The sequence below is a fragment of the Amblyomma mixtum genome, chromosome 2 (genome assembly GCF_055824585.1).
Source record: "Amblyomma mixtum isolate Tamu chromosome 2, ASM5582458v1, whole genome shotgun sequence".
In the NCBI taxonomy this organism is placed as follows: domain Eukaryota; kingdom Metazoa; phylum Arthropoda; class Arachnida; order Ixodida; family Ixodidae; genus Amblyomma; species Amblyomma mixtum.
The window spans coordinates 283,951,767-283,967,307 of record NC_143013.1 but is presented as its reverse complement, the minus strand read 5'-3'; the positions used below and the strand labels follow the sequence as shown (position 1 = coordinate 283,967,307).

At 48.3% G+C, this 15,541-nt stretch overlaps 1 protein-coding gene across 8 annotated transcripts in view; it reads left to right on the top strand.

Annotated features, from left to right (window-relative positions):
- Positions 1 to 15,541, top strand: part of LOC149364294 (uncharacterized) — a 102,758-nt gene that overhangs the window by 81,508 nt on the left and 5,709 nt on the right. For 4 of the 8 annotated variants that reach the window (XM_089574232.1, XM_089574234.1, XM_089574233.1 and 1 more), the window contains 14 exons: positions 665 to 1,130; positions 1,855 to 1,965; positions 2,568 to 2,645; positions 2,739 to 2,791; positions 3,351 to 3,417; positions 3,595 to 3,680; positions 4,279 to 4,696; positions 5,186 to 5,317; positions 5,919 to 6,334; positions 8,077 to 8,135; positions 9,824 to 10,001; positions 10,516 to 10,631; positions 13,571 to 13,654; positions 15,308 to 15,498. In XM_089574232.1, coding sequence (XP_089430358.1) covers positions 665 to 1,130; positions 1,855 to 1,965; positions 2,568 to 2,645; positions 2,739 to 2,791; positions 3,351 to 3,417; positions 3,595 to 3,680; positions 4,279 to 4,696; positions 5,186 to 5,317; positions 5,919 to 6,334; positions 8,077 to 8,135; positions 9,824 to 10,001; positions 10,516 to 10,631; positions 13,571 to 13,654; positions 15,308 to 15,498 — 2,455 coding nt within the window. The remainder of the gene's footprint in view (positions 1 to 664; positions 1,131 to 1,854; positions 1,966 to 2,567; positions 2,646 to 2,738; positions 2,792 to 3,350; positions 3,418 to 3,594; positions 3,681 to 4,278; positions 4,697 to 5,185; positions 5,318 to 5,918; positions 6,335 to 8,076; positions 8,136 to 9,823; positions 10,002 to 10,515; positions 10,632 to 13,570; positions 13,655 to 15,307; positions 15,499 to 15,541) is intronic. The other 4 variants (XM_089574230.1, XM_089574229.1, XM_089574231.1 and 1 more) reach the window with 4 other exon arrangements.

The following is a 15,541-nucleotide window of genomic DNA, read 5'->3' as shown; positions in this document are numbered from 1 at the left end:
GGCCAGGCCAGACTTCATCCTCAACAGTATTAAAAATACTCTGGCTGCACTTAGTGGCACAGTTGTGTCTGTAGAAGAATTGTGTGGTTTCTGATTTATGTCCCCTTAAACCAGCCGGCTTTAGTGTGTTGTGTCTTGAGCCTTCTATCCAAATGTTGCTTATTGCCAAGAAGGCAGTTTCAATTGAACTCAGCGTTTCGTAGCTGAATACTGCTTTCTTTGCCCTGCCCTGCTGTGCCTTTGCACATCAGTCTTGGTGAGCTGCGTACAGGCATGAGCAGGAGTAAGCACTGTGCTGTCTGTTTTGCTGACTGCATTCGTGGCTGCCTGTTGCAACTTGGTAGTCGTGGGTTTTTACCGGCCATCTTGTCTGGTATGCATATGCCGTGCTTCTCCTTTTCTGCTTGACAGTACTTTAGAGAAGTAAAAACGCTGCAGTGTGCGCCATTTTCGTCTCTCTCTCTCTCTGTGCCCATTTGTTGAGTGTTTCCTTTCCAAATGCTGCTGCTGTTGAACGCGCTGGACTTGGCAGCTGGCATGGATTGAGCAGGTGTGTGTGTGTGTGCGTGTGTGCGCATCCACAATAACCATTGACAAAACAGCAGTGGTCTATGCATGTGCACCACTGTTGTGTTGACACCCTTTGTGGTGTGTGTGCGTGCAGGTACCTGGAGGCATACCGGTTCCCATATGAGCAACGTGAGCTGGCCGGGGCTGGCCTGGTGGGTCTGGTGGGGGGCCCCCCCGGGGGCTCGGCGGCCCTCGTCGAACCCCTGGAGGTGGTGCACCTGAACAAGCGGCCCCGGCTGGGGCTGCTGCTGGGCGACCCCAGTGGCAAGAACCAGCAGCCCCTGCTCATCGACACCTCGTCCTCCTCGCCCCACCACCACCACCACCCGTCTTCCCACCTGGCCTCGCACCACCTGGGCGGGGTGGAGGTGAAGAAGGAGCCCGCCGCCTATGTGCCCCAGACCGAGGCCATCTCGCCCACTCTGCCCGGTGAGGATGGCCGGCCCCCCCTCTCGCCCCAGGGCCGGTCCTCCAAGGATGACCTGCTCAATGCCATCAACCGGCTAGACCGGGAGATAGCGCAGGTCGAGTCGCAGACCAACAAGCTCAGGAAAAAGCAGGTGGGTAAGGGCTGTGTCTGAATCGGCTATACCACGGAGCTTTGAAGCCCCCCCCCCCTCCCTCCCCTCTCGAACCACAATTCACCTTTTATCGCCTAGTTCAAGGAAAGTCTTGCGGTAGCATTCGTCATTAAGATTACCTGCATTTTGAAAGCAACATTTCCAGCATCTTAAGCAGTAAAGCTCTTGCACCTCGCTTGCCGTCCCTGCGCTAGACATTCACACTTGGACATGCGGCATGCCTAACTTCACGTGCAAATGAACACTTATCTAGGGTGTACGTGCCAGAGTCTGTGAATCTTCCATGCGTTAAGTATTTCGCCATGCTGCAGCTTGTCGGGGGGGTCTGCTTTAACAGTGCAAAGGGAAAGGGTTGCAGTGCTGTATTCTATGTGTGGCTGTTGGTTGATAGAATTATGGACACATGGTGTACAAACATAGCAGGGGGCGGCAGAAAATTAGGTGGGCAGATGAGGTTAAGAAATTTGCAGGAATATGGTCGTCGCGGCTGGCGAAGGACAGGGTTAATTAGAGAGACATGAGAGAGCCCTTTGTACTGCAGTGGGCGTAGTCAGGCTGATGATGATGATAGTGTACACATTACACTTTTCTGTTTATGTCCTGCCTTCTATGTCGGCCTTGCTTTTGTGTGTTGGCAATCACCCGAGTATTCTAAAGGATTTTTCTTTTCTCTCTGTCCTGTTTTTTTGTTTTTCTTTTGCAGCAAGAGCTAGAAGCGAGCAGTCCTGCTGACAGCAAGAAGGACTCGCAGGACACAGCACCCATTGAACCCAAGCAACTGAGTATTGCTCAGATTATCTACTCTGAAAATAGGGTAAGTTGCTGCCTGGCCATTCCTCTTTCAGTCCGCTTGTTGTTGGCTTGCTTGGGAGACTGCTTGCTATTGCTGTAGTGTAGTCAACGTGTACCTGCTGCAGGGCGCAAATTCTTGTCGCGCGCCATAGTTGAGTGGCATTTACGAGGAACATTTGTGACGAAGAACAGAGGTGCAGTCCTCTGCTTAATTTATATTTTTTTTTTTTGCATATTTCTTAACGTTTTTGTGCCAGACATAGAACTGTGTTTGCAGAATTCTACACTGCTTACTCCATTAGCTAGCACAGTTGGCATGTCTCTTTTCTTTCTGTTATGTATCTGCTGACCCGAAAGATGCGGGTGCGATCCCGCCGCGCCGTTCGCATTTCGATGGAAGTGGAATGTTAGAGGCCCGTGAACTCCAGGCGGTTGAAATTATCCCGGAGCCCTTCACTACGTCATCCTTCGTAGCCTAAATCGCTTTTAAACCCCCATAAACCAACCAAACCTTTTTGACATGTGTGCCAGTAGAGCTCTAAAGGCTTGCTCCATATTTTGCTTTCTTTCTGGTGTGTTTGCAGTATTTTTGTTGACCACTTCCCGCTTGTGTCACGTTCTCAGTGGCTATCCATTCCTTTGCAGAAGAAAGCGCACCTTGCCCATGCCGCTCTCGATAATCTAGGCCCGAAAGTGGATTTGGTGAGTGGCGGTGCTTTGAAGTTGCTTGCAAACTTTGGCTGTGGTGTGTCGAAACGTGCCTAATGAACCACGATGGTTTCCTTTCATTTGCAGCCAATGTACAATCAACCTTCCGACACTGCCATATATCATGAAAACAAGAAAAAGTGAGTTCTGTTTTCATTACGTTCTGATGGGCTAGTTGGTTATGAAGCATCATGAAGTGAACATCGCAATCAGAGAGACGCACACACATCGTCTCAGATTACGGTGTTCACTCCATGAGTTATGTTTTGTTTTGTGTGTGTGTGGAGGGGGGTCATTGTCAGTGCTCAGTGGAATGGGGGCCATTGCTCACAAGTTCTTGCCAGATATCGCCGTATGACGGGATGCAGATTGCAGCTTCGCCATGTACGTCCTGTCCACTTCTGCTTCTGTTGTCCGTGTTATCTAGCGCAGTTGCCCCATTTCCAAGATGACCGAAAGGAAACTCCCTTACAGAATAGCATATGGGCACAGACCGGCAGTGACCTTGAGAGCTTGGCATGCACAACTTGCATTTCGCTTTGCACTTCGATCACTTGACATCTCTCAGTTTGTTCCCGTGTTGTTGTATTGCCTGGAGTTGGGCACTTCTCTGGGGTTAGATTTAATCTACCATGGTTGTTCTGTGGTTGTTCCTGTAGATTGACACTCTGGTCTTCTTTCATCCCCTTTTCTTTTCAGATTCCAAGAGTTTAGGAAAAGTTTGACATTATATTTTAAAAGAAGAGCACAAGAACGAGAATCCAGGGTGAGCTGTGTATTTTTTGCAGATTCTCACCTCTCTGGTGCGACATTGGCTTACTCGTGCCTGCTCTTGTCTTTGTGTTGTACTTTGGGATTCTGCAGCTGTTGTATTTGCAAGACATCTCGGAATTTGTTGGCAGTCATCTGACACGGGCTTTGTTTTCCGTTTTTCTTCTTCCAGGAAAAATACTTAACAGATACTTATAATCAGCTCATGCAGGCATGGCTGAAGAAAATGGAAAAGAGGGAAAACAATGCTGCACGAAAGTGAGTATCTTGGGCTTCTGCGGCGCTTTTGTTGCTGCATCAGTGTTGTGCAGTATCGTGACACTAGTGCGCTTAGACTGGATTGAGCGCGGTGACACTTAAGGTGGGGAGGTGCATAAGTGCACAAGGACTTGTTTTACATAAAATTATATGACAGGTTTGGAATGGCATGCAAAAAGAAAGATTTCGTAATTGCGAGTTAACAAATTTTTGTAAAGACCCTCTTCCCCCATGAAGTATATTCATGGCGTGTAAAACTGGGCTGCTTCCATTTTTTTTTTTTTTCTGTCTTCTCCGTCAAGTTCAAGAGGCACAGACTGAACATCTGTGTTTAAGATGCTAAAAGGTGCAAAAAAAAAAAAAAAAAAACTTCACTAGCTCCATTTGAAGCGGTATTAATGTCCGTCACTTGTTGGTCAGGCTTAAGCATACCCCAATTGTGTGCACTGTCTTGTATTGTGCAGCAGCGTGCGGATTTGTCTGTCTGCGTCTTGCGAGTGGCTGAAAGATGTACAAGAACAGGCTAAAAACCAGCTAGCCAGCTTGAAACGCGTTCATTTGGCGGAGTAGATTATTTGGTTCTGCCTAACGGAAGAAGGGACGCGTGCTGTGGTTTGCTGCCCAGGGCCAAGGACCAGAAGCAGCGCGAGTTCTTTGAGAAGCAGTTTCCCGAGCTGAAAAAGCAGCGGGAGGACCGGGAGCGGTTCTCGCGGGCGGGCCAGCGGGTGCGCAGTGAGGCCGAGCTGGAGGAGATCATGGACGGGCTGCAGGAGCAAGAGAACGAAGACCGCAAGATGCGGAGCTACGCGGTGGTGCCCCCGATCCTGGTGGATGTGCGGGTGCAGCGGCGGCCGCGCTACCTCAACCGCAACAGCCTGGTCGAAGACCTGTCGGCCGAGTACAAGGACCGGCAGATGCAGAACGTCTGGACCGACCAGGAGAAGGAGGTCTTCCGCGAGAAGTACCTGCAGCACCCCAAGAACTTCGGCATCATCGCCTCCTACCTGGAGAGGAAGGTGAGGCTCTGCAAACATGGCAGCGGCGCTCGCCAAAGCATCCTGCCCCCTTTCCTTACGCCGTGCGGTTTTGTGAGCGCAGCAGCAGTTCAGAGCCCCGTTGCATCGGGAAATTCTGCCAGCAGTGTTGGTTGGAAATAATTGCTAGTTCATGCAAGTCTGCCTGGCATGTTTCTCGCTTCTTGCTAGGTGCCTCTGCCTGGTAAAGGTAGTTTCTCAAGCCACTCCTTACTGTATTCACATTACACATCTCTCATGCAACTGGCAAGCTTGAGGCTTGACATGTTGCGTATTAAGAAGGGGAGGGGTACCTCTGTAGTTGCTGCTCTTGTGGTCGACCTCCTTGCCAGCAGGCTGCCCGCTTTGATGCGTTGATCTTTTTGGCATTGGTTATTCTGTGCGGCCAAAAAGCGGCCGTTGCTGTGCTAGTGTCGGTTTGACTGTCCCCTGAGACCTGGCCCCCCTCCTCCCTCCCACTTGGCTTTGCAGAGTGTGGCGGACTGTGTCCAGTATTACTACCTGACCAAGAAGGGCGAGAACTACAAGCAGCTGCTGCGGAAGCACAATGTCAAGAAACGCACAAGAGCCATGGTCAAGGCTCCCATTCCACCTGCCTCTCAGGTATGTGTGTTCCCTCTGGGCTACTGCTTTAATTCCCATCTTAGCAGTGCTGAACTAAGCTCAAAACTAAGCAGCTCAAAAAAAATTTTTTTCCCCCTTGTTTTGGCAGCTCTGCAGGGAACATGGAGGGGATTGCTGACACTTGCCTTTTTCATGCATGACTGGCTAATTAATATAACCTAAAAGCTAGTCCTCTCTTTATAAGCACAATGTACTGCGTATTGAACGTACATGTCTCATTCTCTGTACCGAACATACTTTACTTACATATTGTTTGATGTCGTACTCCGCCACCGTCAATGCTGCACTGTAAGAGGAAGCCAGGACCTCTCAAGCTGTCTATACAGCTTTTTCCCGGGCTGTCCTCGCAACACCCAGTTGCGGAAATAAACCTTCAACCTTCAACCTCTCAAACCTCAACAGCGAATACTGTTAGCACTGTTTTGAACTTCACTTTTTTTTCCCTAACTTACTACGGGTAATTGTCTAGTGCTCACAAATAAAACCTAGGAACTGCAGATGGGGGCAATGATGCATGCATTTCAGCCCACTTTTCAAGTGCAGTGTGGCTCATGGACTTTGCGTCTGGTGTGCTTTTCAGTCGCAGCCTGTGACTAGCTCCTTGCCGGTGCGCAACCCCCTGCCTTCGGGCAGCAGTGGTGGCAGCAGCACGAGTACGAGTGCTGCCACTGCTACCACCACCACCACGACCACCACCACGGCCACTTCGACGGCTACGACCAGTACGAGCGTGACGACCACCACCACGGCCACCACCACGATCACCACCGCCACGACCACTACCACTACCGGCGCCACCGCCGGCACGGACACCGTCGTCAGTGGCACAACCGAAGACAAGACCGCAACTCCCCTGGCTGCGACACCCTCGAGGGGCGGGTCTCCATGCCAGCCCTCCGTGGCGACTGTGACACCGCCTCCAACGCAGCCCCAAACTAACGGTCCGTTGGGCGAAGAAGCCAGCAAGCCACCATGCATTGTGGACACCATCAATGGGTGCGTACAGTTATGTTATTTGTCCTCAATGAAGACAGAGCGCGATGTAGAAGGCGCAATGAACGAAGAGAGGAGACTAGCACTTCTCCGTGTCTCCTTCGTTTGTTTCTATGTTGTGCTACAGGAATACAAACATGCCCGAGCATCTTTCATAATTAGCTATTTAAATGTTCAAAAGCACTGTGCTCCGTTTGCTGAATTAACATCGGACCATGTGAGAGGAAAGCCTGCATGCGTTAACAGATTGGTTACAAAGGCTGGGAATCCATTTCGTGAAAATTGTAAACATTTGATCCAAACAAAAAGTGTTTGGTATCCAAACATTTGTTGTGCCACGTGGAGAGGCAACTCTGTGTGCTTTCGCATTGAGGACTACTCCACCGTCTGATCCATGCTGGGTTTTCCTCATCCCATTGCAATTTGCAAGCCACCTGAATGCATGGGTTGTGCTTCAGGAATGCGCCAAGGCATGGACAGAACCGGTTTCGATGGATACTGTTCAGGTTGATTTGCCTCGTTAGGCCAAATGCGAACTAGGTGCGTTAGCAGTTCGGTTTTCACTTCACTTCCATCCAATGTTCATGGATGGCAGTTGTTCGGATAGCGATAATGGGTTAATGTCCATATAAATGAAATTGGTCATTCTCTACGTTCATGGATCGCTGGAGGTCTTCCTGCCACTCCTGGCGCAGGGGTGCGGCGTTCAAGGGATATGAGCCACTGCCCATCTATGGCAGGTGCTGCCATCGGTGGGACTTGGGTTGCTTGGGTTGGGTTGTTACCCAGGTTTCTCTTCCCAAGCAGCCTGTCACGACTAATTAAGCTGCCGCCTGACACAGTGGGCAGGTGAGCAGCCTGCCACAAAACGGGCTTCACACAAACACACAATGGCTGAATGCAGGGAATGGCCACTATAAGTGCTAGCGCGCTGAAAACCCGTTATTCGGAGTAGGTTAACATGTTTCGTGACGTTAGCTGTAGTGTAGGGGAAGTGTTTTGCAACAAGCTTTTGTCGTTTTGGCAGGTTGTTTACTAGCTAGGAATGTTCAGAGTTCCAGAAGTGTCCAATCTCGGCTTTCAGGACTTTTTTGCATCCTCTTTATCTGCTTTATAACATGGCACTCATTCAAAAAAAAAATTTAACATATCAACAATTCAAGACACTGGTAATCCTCTGTTATCATGTATGGGGGTTATTCCCGTAATCGTGCTCAAAGGGCGAGAAGAGGTAGTCTCGTCGCTTTCTAGCACCAGTGTGCCAGCCCTAACAGTCGGAGCTGGGACCCCCCAAACCATGGTGAGTTAAGTCGTCACCACTACAGGTTCATACCAGAGGCAACAAATAAGAGCCATTAACTCGAAAGAGCGTTTATTGCTCCTGAGCAATGCAATACAGCACCAAACAAAACCACCGTAGCAAGAGAGGCAGCACAAGCGAAAATGGAGAGAAACCTTCGGCTTGTCTCGCGTGACTGCGTGCTCGCAACCCGCTGTGATTCAGTTACATGCAATGGCTGGACAGTTGGGTGACTGCGCAATCTCAAAAAGAAAAGGAAAAAGCAAGGGGATTGGAGCAAGGCAGCATGTGGTTGGTCGTTTGTTTCCTCATCTCCTGTAGTTGTCTACCTAGTAAGAAATTGGACAAAAGCTGAGGCATGCTGGTATTAGCCGACTGTGATGCGAAATCTTCGTTGCTATTTCTGTGACAAAATTTTTAGTCACTTCATTGTTTTCTTTGACAGCTTGAAGACTCCGATGTTGGACAAAGTTTCCGAAGACAGCACTGCTGCCTCCACTGAAAGTAAGTGCATGTTTCTAATCCCATATTTTTTTTTGCCAGGGAGTGCTGACATGGATTTTGCAACTGCTGCTGCTGCTTGGTGTAGAAAAACGTCTAGACTACAGTGTAATCTTGATGATATGATTACGTGTGGTCCAAATTTCTGGATGATACAGATTTCGAAAGAGTCTTAGATGACCTACATTGTACAATAAGATTTGGGGTTGTACGAATCGTTTTTCAAGCCGGCGCGGAAGATGCGAACGCGTGACCGACCACCATGCACCATAAGATACCTTGTTCCAGTCTGGCCTGGTTAAAGTGCCGACTATGTTTTGCATTAATTCAGTTGCACCTCCACTATATAGTCTTTTGATCTGAGGTTCAAAAAAGACTAGTTTGGACAGGTTCTGCAAAAACTGGTCATACGCTGCATTGAAAAACTTCAGTACAATGACCACACTGGTGTATTTGTTCTAAAGCCTAAATTGCTATAGCTTCACAAATTGTTCAAACTTTAACTTCGTATTCATGTCTGTAAAGAAATAACATGATCAAAGTGCATTTTTTGAGCAGTATTTACCTTGCATTAATATCCAGTACAGTCTTGACATGGTTTCTTCAAAAAGCCATGAATGAGAACAAATTATTGAATGCAGAAGTTATCCTACATAACACCCTATTTTTTTTTAAATGATGACCCATATATTGAAGATTTAGTTGAGCCTTCTTACAGGCGTATTCCCAAGAGTGTAGAAAAAGGATGTATATGCCCTCCTCTGGAGCCGGTGGAATGATTGGTTGGACACTTTGTAATTTGCATCTGCAGTTATAATTTTCCTGCACATTTAGGCATGCTCCAAGATTTTATATACCTTTGAATTACTACTGTTACCATATGCGGTGCTGAAGTTTCCGCTGTTTAAAGTGTTATGCACCTTGCTTTTATTCCCTATAGTACAATTGTAATGAATGCCGTTCAGTGTGTCGTGTATAGTGTGTGCGTCCTCTTTATTAATTTTTTTTTTTTGTAAGAGTGTGTTCGCTTTTGTTTCTGTGTACTATATTCTTGGTTCATTCTGTGTAGCATGTTCCTCAATTTTATTTTTAGAAATCTGTTTTGACTTATTTTCGTGTATTTATATGAATTTGTTGTAGTGCTGGTGAGCAAGGCATGGATGTTTGAGGCCTTTCAAGGCAGAGCACATCTGCCTTTTGCCCCATCAGCCAACATCACTTCTGTGCGACCCCGCCACGGTGGCTCAGTGGTTATGGCACTCGGCTGCTGACCCGAAAGACGGGGGTTCGATCCCGGCCGCGGCGGTCGAATTTTGATGGAGACGAAATTCTAGAGGCCTGTGTACTGTGTGATGTCGGTGCACGTTAAAGAACCCCAGGTGGTCGAAATTTCCGGAGGCCTTCAAAATGGCGTCCCTCATAGCCTGAGTCGCTTTGGGACGTTAAATCCTAATGAAACGAAACCATCACTTCTGTGCCTAAATAAATTGAAATTTAATTGAGTTAAACACTTGCTATTTCAAAGGGTTGAGGGTGATGGGGGGCTACACAGGTGTGTGTGTGTCCCTCTAGCACCATGTGGCATTGGTTTGACTGGTGGAGATGTTCTGTGCGAGCAGTTACTCTGGGTGCTCAGCGCACTTGCTGGATGCAAGGGGAGCAGCATCTGAGGGTTGGTTCTGTGTGTGCAGGGGGAGAAGCGGGGCCCCCGTGCGTGGTGTGCCAGTGCCGCCTGGAGAAGGGCGGCCAGTGGCGGCCCCTCACAAAGGCCAACTGCCACATGTACGGCCTCAAGGAAACGGACCTGGTGCCAGATGCACGCGTGTGCGTCTCCTGCCGGTTCAAGACTGTGCGCCAGCGCTTTCTCCAGTACGTCGGCTTTGCCCTCTTTGGCACTGTGCTTGCTGTGCGGTTCAGACAAGGGTGTGTGCATGGCGAAAGAGATGGCAGGTGTGGGCGTGCTTGTGTGTCGTGTAGTAGTAGGGAACAGTGCCTCAGCTTCAGTCTGTCCATCATTTCTGCGTGGAGATAAGCCCAGACATGTTCCACTAGCTGAAGGACATCTCAGGGGTGCCAAAAACAAAGGGTGGTGTGGGGTAAGGGTAAACATGTGCCCCAACCTGCTCTTATTCTTGCTGTTGCATTCTGGAACTTGTATTATGGAATCTTGGGCATATGAGTGTGCTAATGCAAATTGCGCATTACTTGCGTGAGCACGTTAAGCTTGGAGTGAGCACCAGTTGCCTTTGTGGGGCGTTGGCACCTACGGAACTACCCACTGCTCCTTGCCCCTACCAAACTGCAGTCAAACCTGTCACGTGTACCGTCCATTTTTGTGCTCGGCTGACACGGGCTCCATGTTCTCCCTGGCATGTTCTTGCAGGTGCCCCGTACAGACGTGCAAGACTCCCAAGCGCAAGATGAAGAGGTTACGACCGCTCCCGGCCAAGTGGTTGGAGCTCGACAAAGACCTCAAGGAGTCCATTAGCCAAGAACTGCGTAAGTGGAGCCCACATTTCCCCCGAGTCATTTGACAAGCTGATGTGCATGTGTTTTATTTCTCTGAAAATTTACATTTAGCACTCAGTGAAATGCATTGGGAGCGACGAGGCCCCTGTGTCAGCACATCCGTTGTGTTGTCCCATTGGGACTAAAGTGAACGAACCTCGTGCTTTTGCTCAGATGTGCTGTTATTGGCGCAGCGCTGTTCTTAGTAATTGCTATGGTTTTAGTGGTTTCCTGTTGGAGGCTGTAAGAGGTCTGCAGGTTGGATACAGCGGGACTAGTGCTCACTTGCTATGTAGGTTGCAGAGCTTGTGTTTCCCATTGTTAAGGCTATCTCATTTTCTTTGATGCCCTGTTTGATAACACAAGCCCACTATGGGGCTGATACCAGCATGTTATGAAGCTGGTGCTTTCAAAGTGTGCTTCACTGTATTGGTAGCGTTGTATTTGCTCTCATATGGAATGCCCTTTTTTTTTTCTTTGAAAACAAAATTGTTTGGTTTATGGTTTATGGGGTTTTTAACGTCCCAAAGCGACTAAGGCTATGAGAGACGCTGTAGTGGAGGGCTCCGGAAATTTCGACCACCTGGGGTTCTTTAACGTGCACTGATTGTTTGGTAGGTGTGTTTATTGTGCAGGTTAAAATTTACATTGTAGTCGATTACAATCTCCAGTTTTAGTGACTCATGTACTGGACGCATTATTGTTAGAACGCATTTGTTATGCAAGTAAATATGGTAGACAAAATTGTTTGGTAGGTGTGTTTATTGTGCAGGTTAAAATTCACATTGTAGTCAGTTACAATCTCCAGTTTTAGTGACTCATGTACTGGACGCATTATTATGAGAGCGCATTTGTTATGCAAGTAAATATGGTAAATGGCTGTTGAATTTGAAGCCCATTTTGCATTTCCTTTAGAGCTTATGGCACAGCAGCCTCTCGTTTGATTGTGTATTGCTTCTGAAGAGTGGTGCCCTGGACATGATTTTCAGCATGGCCTGAATTCGCGGTGAAGTGTGGCTTGCATAAAATGACCATTGCATGTGTTGGTGTTGCATCAAAACAGAGCAAGGTTGCTTTAGCTTTTGGATTTCATAAGGTAACTCTTACCAAAGGAGTCTCTCCGTTAGTGTGTTCCAGCTCCCTACAAGTTTTCCTTTGAAATGTGAATTTTGTGACCTAGAATTATTAATAAGGTTATAAAATTTGTTTTACGTTAACAACTTTGCCCACATGGAGAGAGGTTGATTTCAGCCGTCTTGCGGTTCTCCGCTGGGAACCACTTGGTCGAAATCCAACCTTGTGATGTTGTTCCATGCTGCAGATCGCTTCATTGGGTTGTGAATTTTGTTTAGCCAACTAAGACTAAAAGCTAAGACAAAGTTGCACCCTGGTAGCACATTGCAATTTGTTTGCAGTGTCAAAATAAAAAATTTGGCCATTGGAGTTCTGCCCATTGATGCACTAGAGCTTTGTGTCCCTTTCCCCCCGCCCCCTTTCCTTCCATCAGAAATATTCATCACTGAGTGATAGAAGTATACAGTTGAACCTCGATATAACGAAGTCCTACTTGCAGCCGAAAATTTCGTTACATCGCGAATTTCGTTACGTCGAGGTTCCCATGTTTCAGCTGTCAAAATAAAGTATAACTGGTTCAGGAACACTGCTTGTTGATGGGAACTTGTAAATCACTTATTGAGGAAATACGCAAGAAAATCGAGTAATAGTATCGCTAACAAGGGCACCGGATGTTTTTTTCTACATTAGGAGCATAATGAGTGATAGCAAACACAGCGACGGCATCATTTTTCTCCGTGTGCGCATAGCAAAAGAACGAGCGCAGCGCCTAGCTCTGAAAGCCGCCACAAGATGTCGCTACTGGTATCATCATCATCAGCATTGAACATTTGCAGCCGGGGACGCATCAGAGAAAAATAAAGAAAAATGTTCGCATCGCTCACGCCGGCGCGGTGGGATTGTGCTCGCGGCGCGGTTATACTCCGACGTAGCGCGAGCGCGCGTGTGCGCGCGGCACGGCGACGTCACGTCCGCGAAACAGCGGCGCCCGATCGCCAGCGTGTTCGGCGGCTACCGGCGTGCTCTGACGGTGCCCGGCGCGGAATGCAGCCGGCTGCATTTCGCGCGGGCCGCGCCGAGAGCGCGCCGAAGCCGCCCACCCAGAATGCACCGCGCGCGCCTCCCACGCCACACCTCCCCTCTACCCCCTTCGCCACTCGCCTCCTCTGCCAGGGCACGTTTTTTTTTTTTTCGCGCTCACCCGTTTTAAAGGTACGACCACACTAGCTCCACGAGTTTGTCAACACTGAAGACTTTTTTTTGTTGTTGTCTACGTTCAGAGTCTACAGGTCGCCAGTGGCGTCATGGCGCGGCGCGTCTTGAAACTTCCATGCCGCGGGCTTTGTATGCGCACGACAGATGGCGCGGCGGTACGTTCTTGCAGATTCCCACACTGCCGGCAAAATTGGTGCGTAAAAGGGCAAATACAAACTGCTAAACTTTTAGCTCTCATTCGATTGTCAAGGTAGCTCCTGGCACATGCATGCGATGCGCAAGGACTTCGTTACATCGAAAGTGCGGAGCAAAATTACTTCGTTAAATCGCGAAAAAAAATACATGGTTTTCAATGGGGAAGTGATTGGGAAATGAAAAAAATGCGTTACATCGCGAATTTCGTTACATTGAGGTTCGTTACATCGAGGTTCGACTGTAGCAGGTTTTTGTGTGCGTCCGTGAGTGTGTGCATTACATTTAAAGTTCGTCTTGCCTTGTTTCAGCACGTTCGAGGTAAGCACACTCCGATAGGTGTCGGAGACCTGCTTGTTGCTCGTGGATATCAATAGTGCCGCTTTGTTAGGTCATGTATGTGTGGCCTGTGGTGCAAGCTACTCCTCTTGTTCCTGCTGGCTTTCCAGAGATCCCAGCAGGGATTCAGAAGTGCTGCTCTGCGTGCTTCAACAGGATAACTCGCAAGCTGGATCCACATCCTCAGTCGGAGGGTAAGAAGAATCAGCAGTGCCCACCCTTTGCACCTCGTTCATTACCAGTTGTGCTTCACTGTGCACTGCGTGGCAGGCAGCGGAAGGCTTCTTTTTTTTTTTTTTTTTCTGCTCTTACCGACTTCAGGACTTCAGTCTTGAGTGCACAGAGGACATGCAAAGCATTTTGCAATATGCCGCTTAGTGGCGTGACAAAATTGCTAAGAACGTTTTAACTGCAACGTTTTACCTTTTTGCCATGTCTGTACTTGTCCTTAATATGCCAATGTGAAAGGAGTAATGTAGGCTGGTATTGGCACTTTCTTTGCTTATCTCTGCTTTTCCAGGCTCGCCGCTCAGTCCTAATTGTCAAGTCGCATTGTCCGCAAGTTTGGCCATCCTCTGTCTTTTGTGTGTTGCGTGTTATCAGAGCATGACTTGCAGGGTGGATTTTCTTTAATTTCTGTCAGTCTTTTTTTTTCTGATTAAAGCTGCTGCTACAAGAGATTCCTTGTCAACTCTGTCGTGACTTTGTTGAACTTATGGCTGTGTTCTAGTTGATGCATATAGGCTGAAAAGGAGAGAATGACTGAGTGCAAATAAAGAATTCTTGCGTCTGTGAGCCTCTGTTGCGGGTATAAAGTGAACAGTTTAAAGCTTGCAATACCCAACGATCTTGAGGCTTCTTCTCCTGTTCTACGCAATGTTGTTCTTCATCAGCTGCTACTCTGTTGCCATCAGCATGGAGGGTCACTGTGCTCTTGTAATTTTGCATGCAGCACCTGCAATGCAGGGACATTCTAATGCCTATTGTAGCTTGTGGGACATGGGATTTTATTGCGTTTTGCCACTATTTTGCTTAGTTGACTGGTAGTAAACACAGCTACCAACAAGAACAGCAGGTTACCACGGGAGAAAATCAGTTGCACGGGCACGGGCAGGCAGCCTAGGGGTGCAATAATGTTTACATGTGCCTGGGAAGGGTTGTTGAATCGTTGAGAAGGGCTAAATTAGTTGCATGGCGTCTCGTCAACATGTGCTGTGTTCTAGCACACGCCGCTGACTATTATAATAGCCACTGCCGAACACTTGAGCTCCTGTGTGCATATGTCAGAAACTCGGAATTCATAGCAGTGTGCCCGGGCACTTATGCAGTTCCTTTTGTCGCGCAGCTATATCATAAGGCAATATAGCATGGCCTGAGTAAGTACAGGCAATCCATTGAATTGTTGCCTCTTTTCTGTGCTCACATTTTATGGTGCTTTTTTTTTTTTTTAGTGGTCTGAGGGGTGCAGCCATCTTATGCCCACTTAAATTCATCTTTTTTCTTTCATTTGTGATTTCAGTGAGTGGAATTGTGAAAAAGATCATTATGCTTTAGAGTAGCAGGGGTGTGTGTTGAAGTAAGTGCTTTGCTTATTGTTATGTGTGGTCTTGGTGACTGCTACAGTGGGGTGGAAATGCTTGACCGCTGTTGGCTGATGGAATGCACTCGAGGTGGATTCCCCCCTTGAAAGCTATGGTTGCTGCGGCGCTTTGTGTATTGGTTCACTGCAGCCCGTTCATTGGCAGTGCAGTCAAAGGGGACAGGGTGTGTGCGTTTGATTGCTGTTCATGACAGCAGAAAGACTGTGCCTCCTTTTGTTGAGTGGCATGTGTGGTGCGCTTGTGCAGATGTTGGAGACAGCTCCCGGTGGACCGAGGAAGAGATGGAGCAGGCCAAGCACGGGCTCCGGGAGTACGGCACGGACTGGACGGCCGTGGCCTCTGTCGTGCAGAGCAAGTCCAAGGAGCAGTGTCGCAACTTCTACTTCAACTACAAGCGCAAGCTGGGGCTCGACGAGATTGTGCGGACCTTCCGCGAAGTGAGTGGGACTCCTTCAGCGCCCCCTCATGCATTCTTCTGTA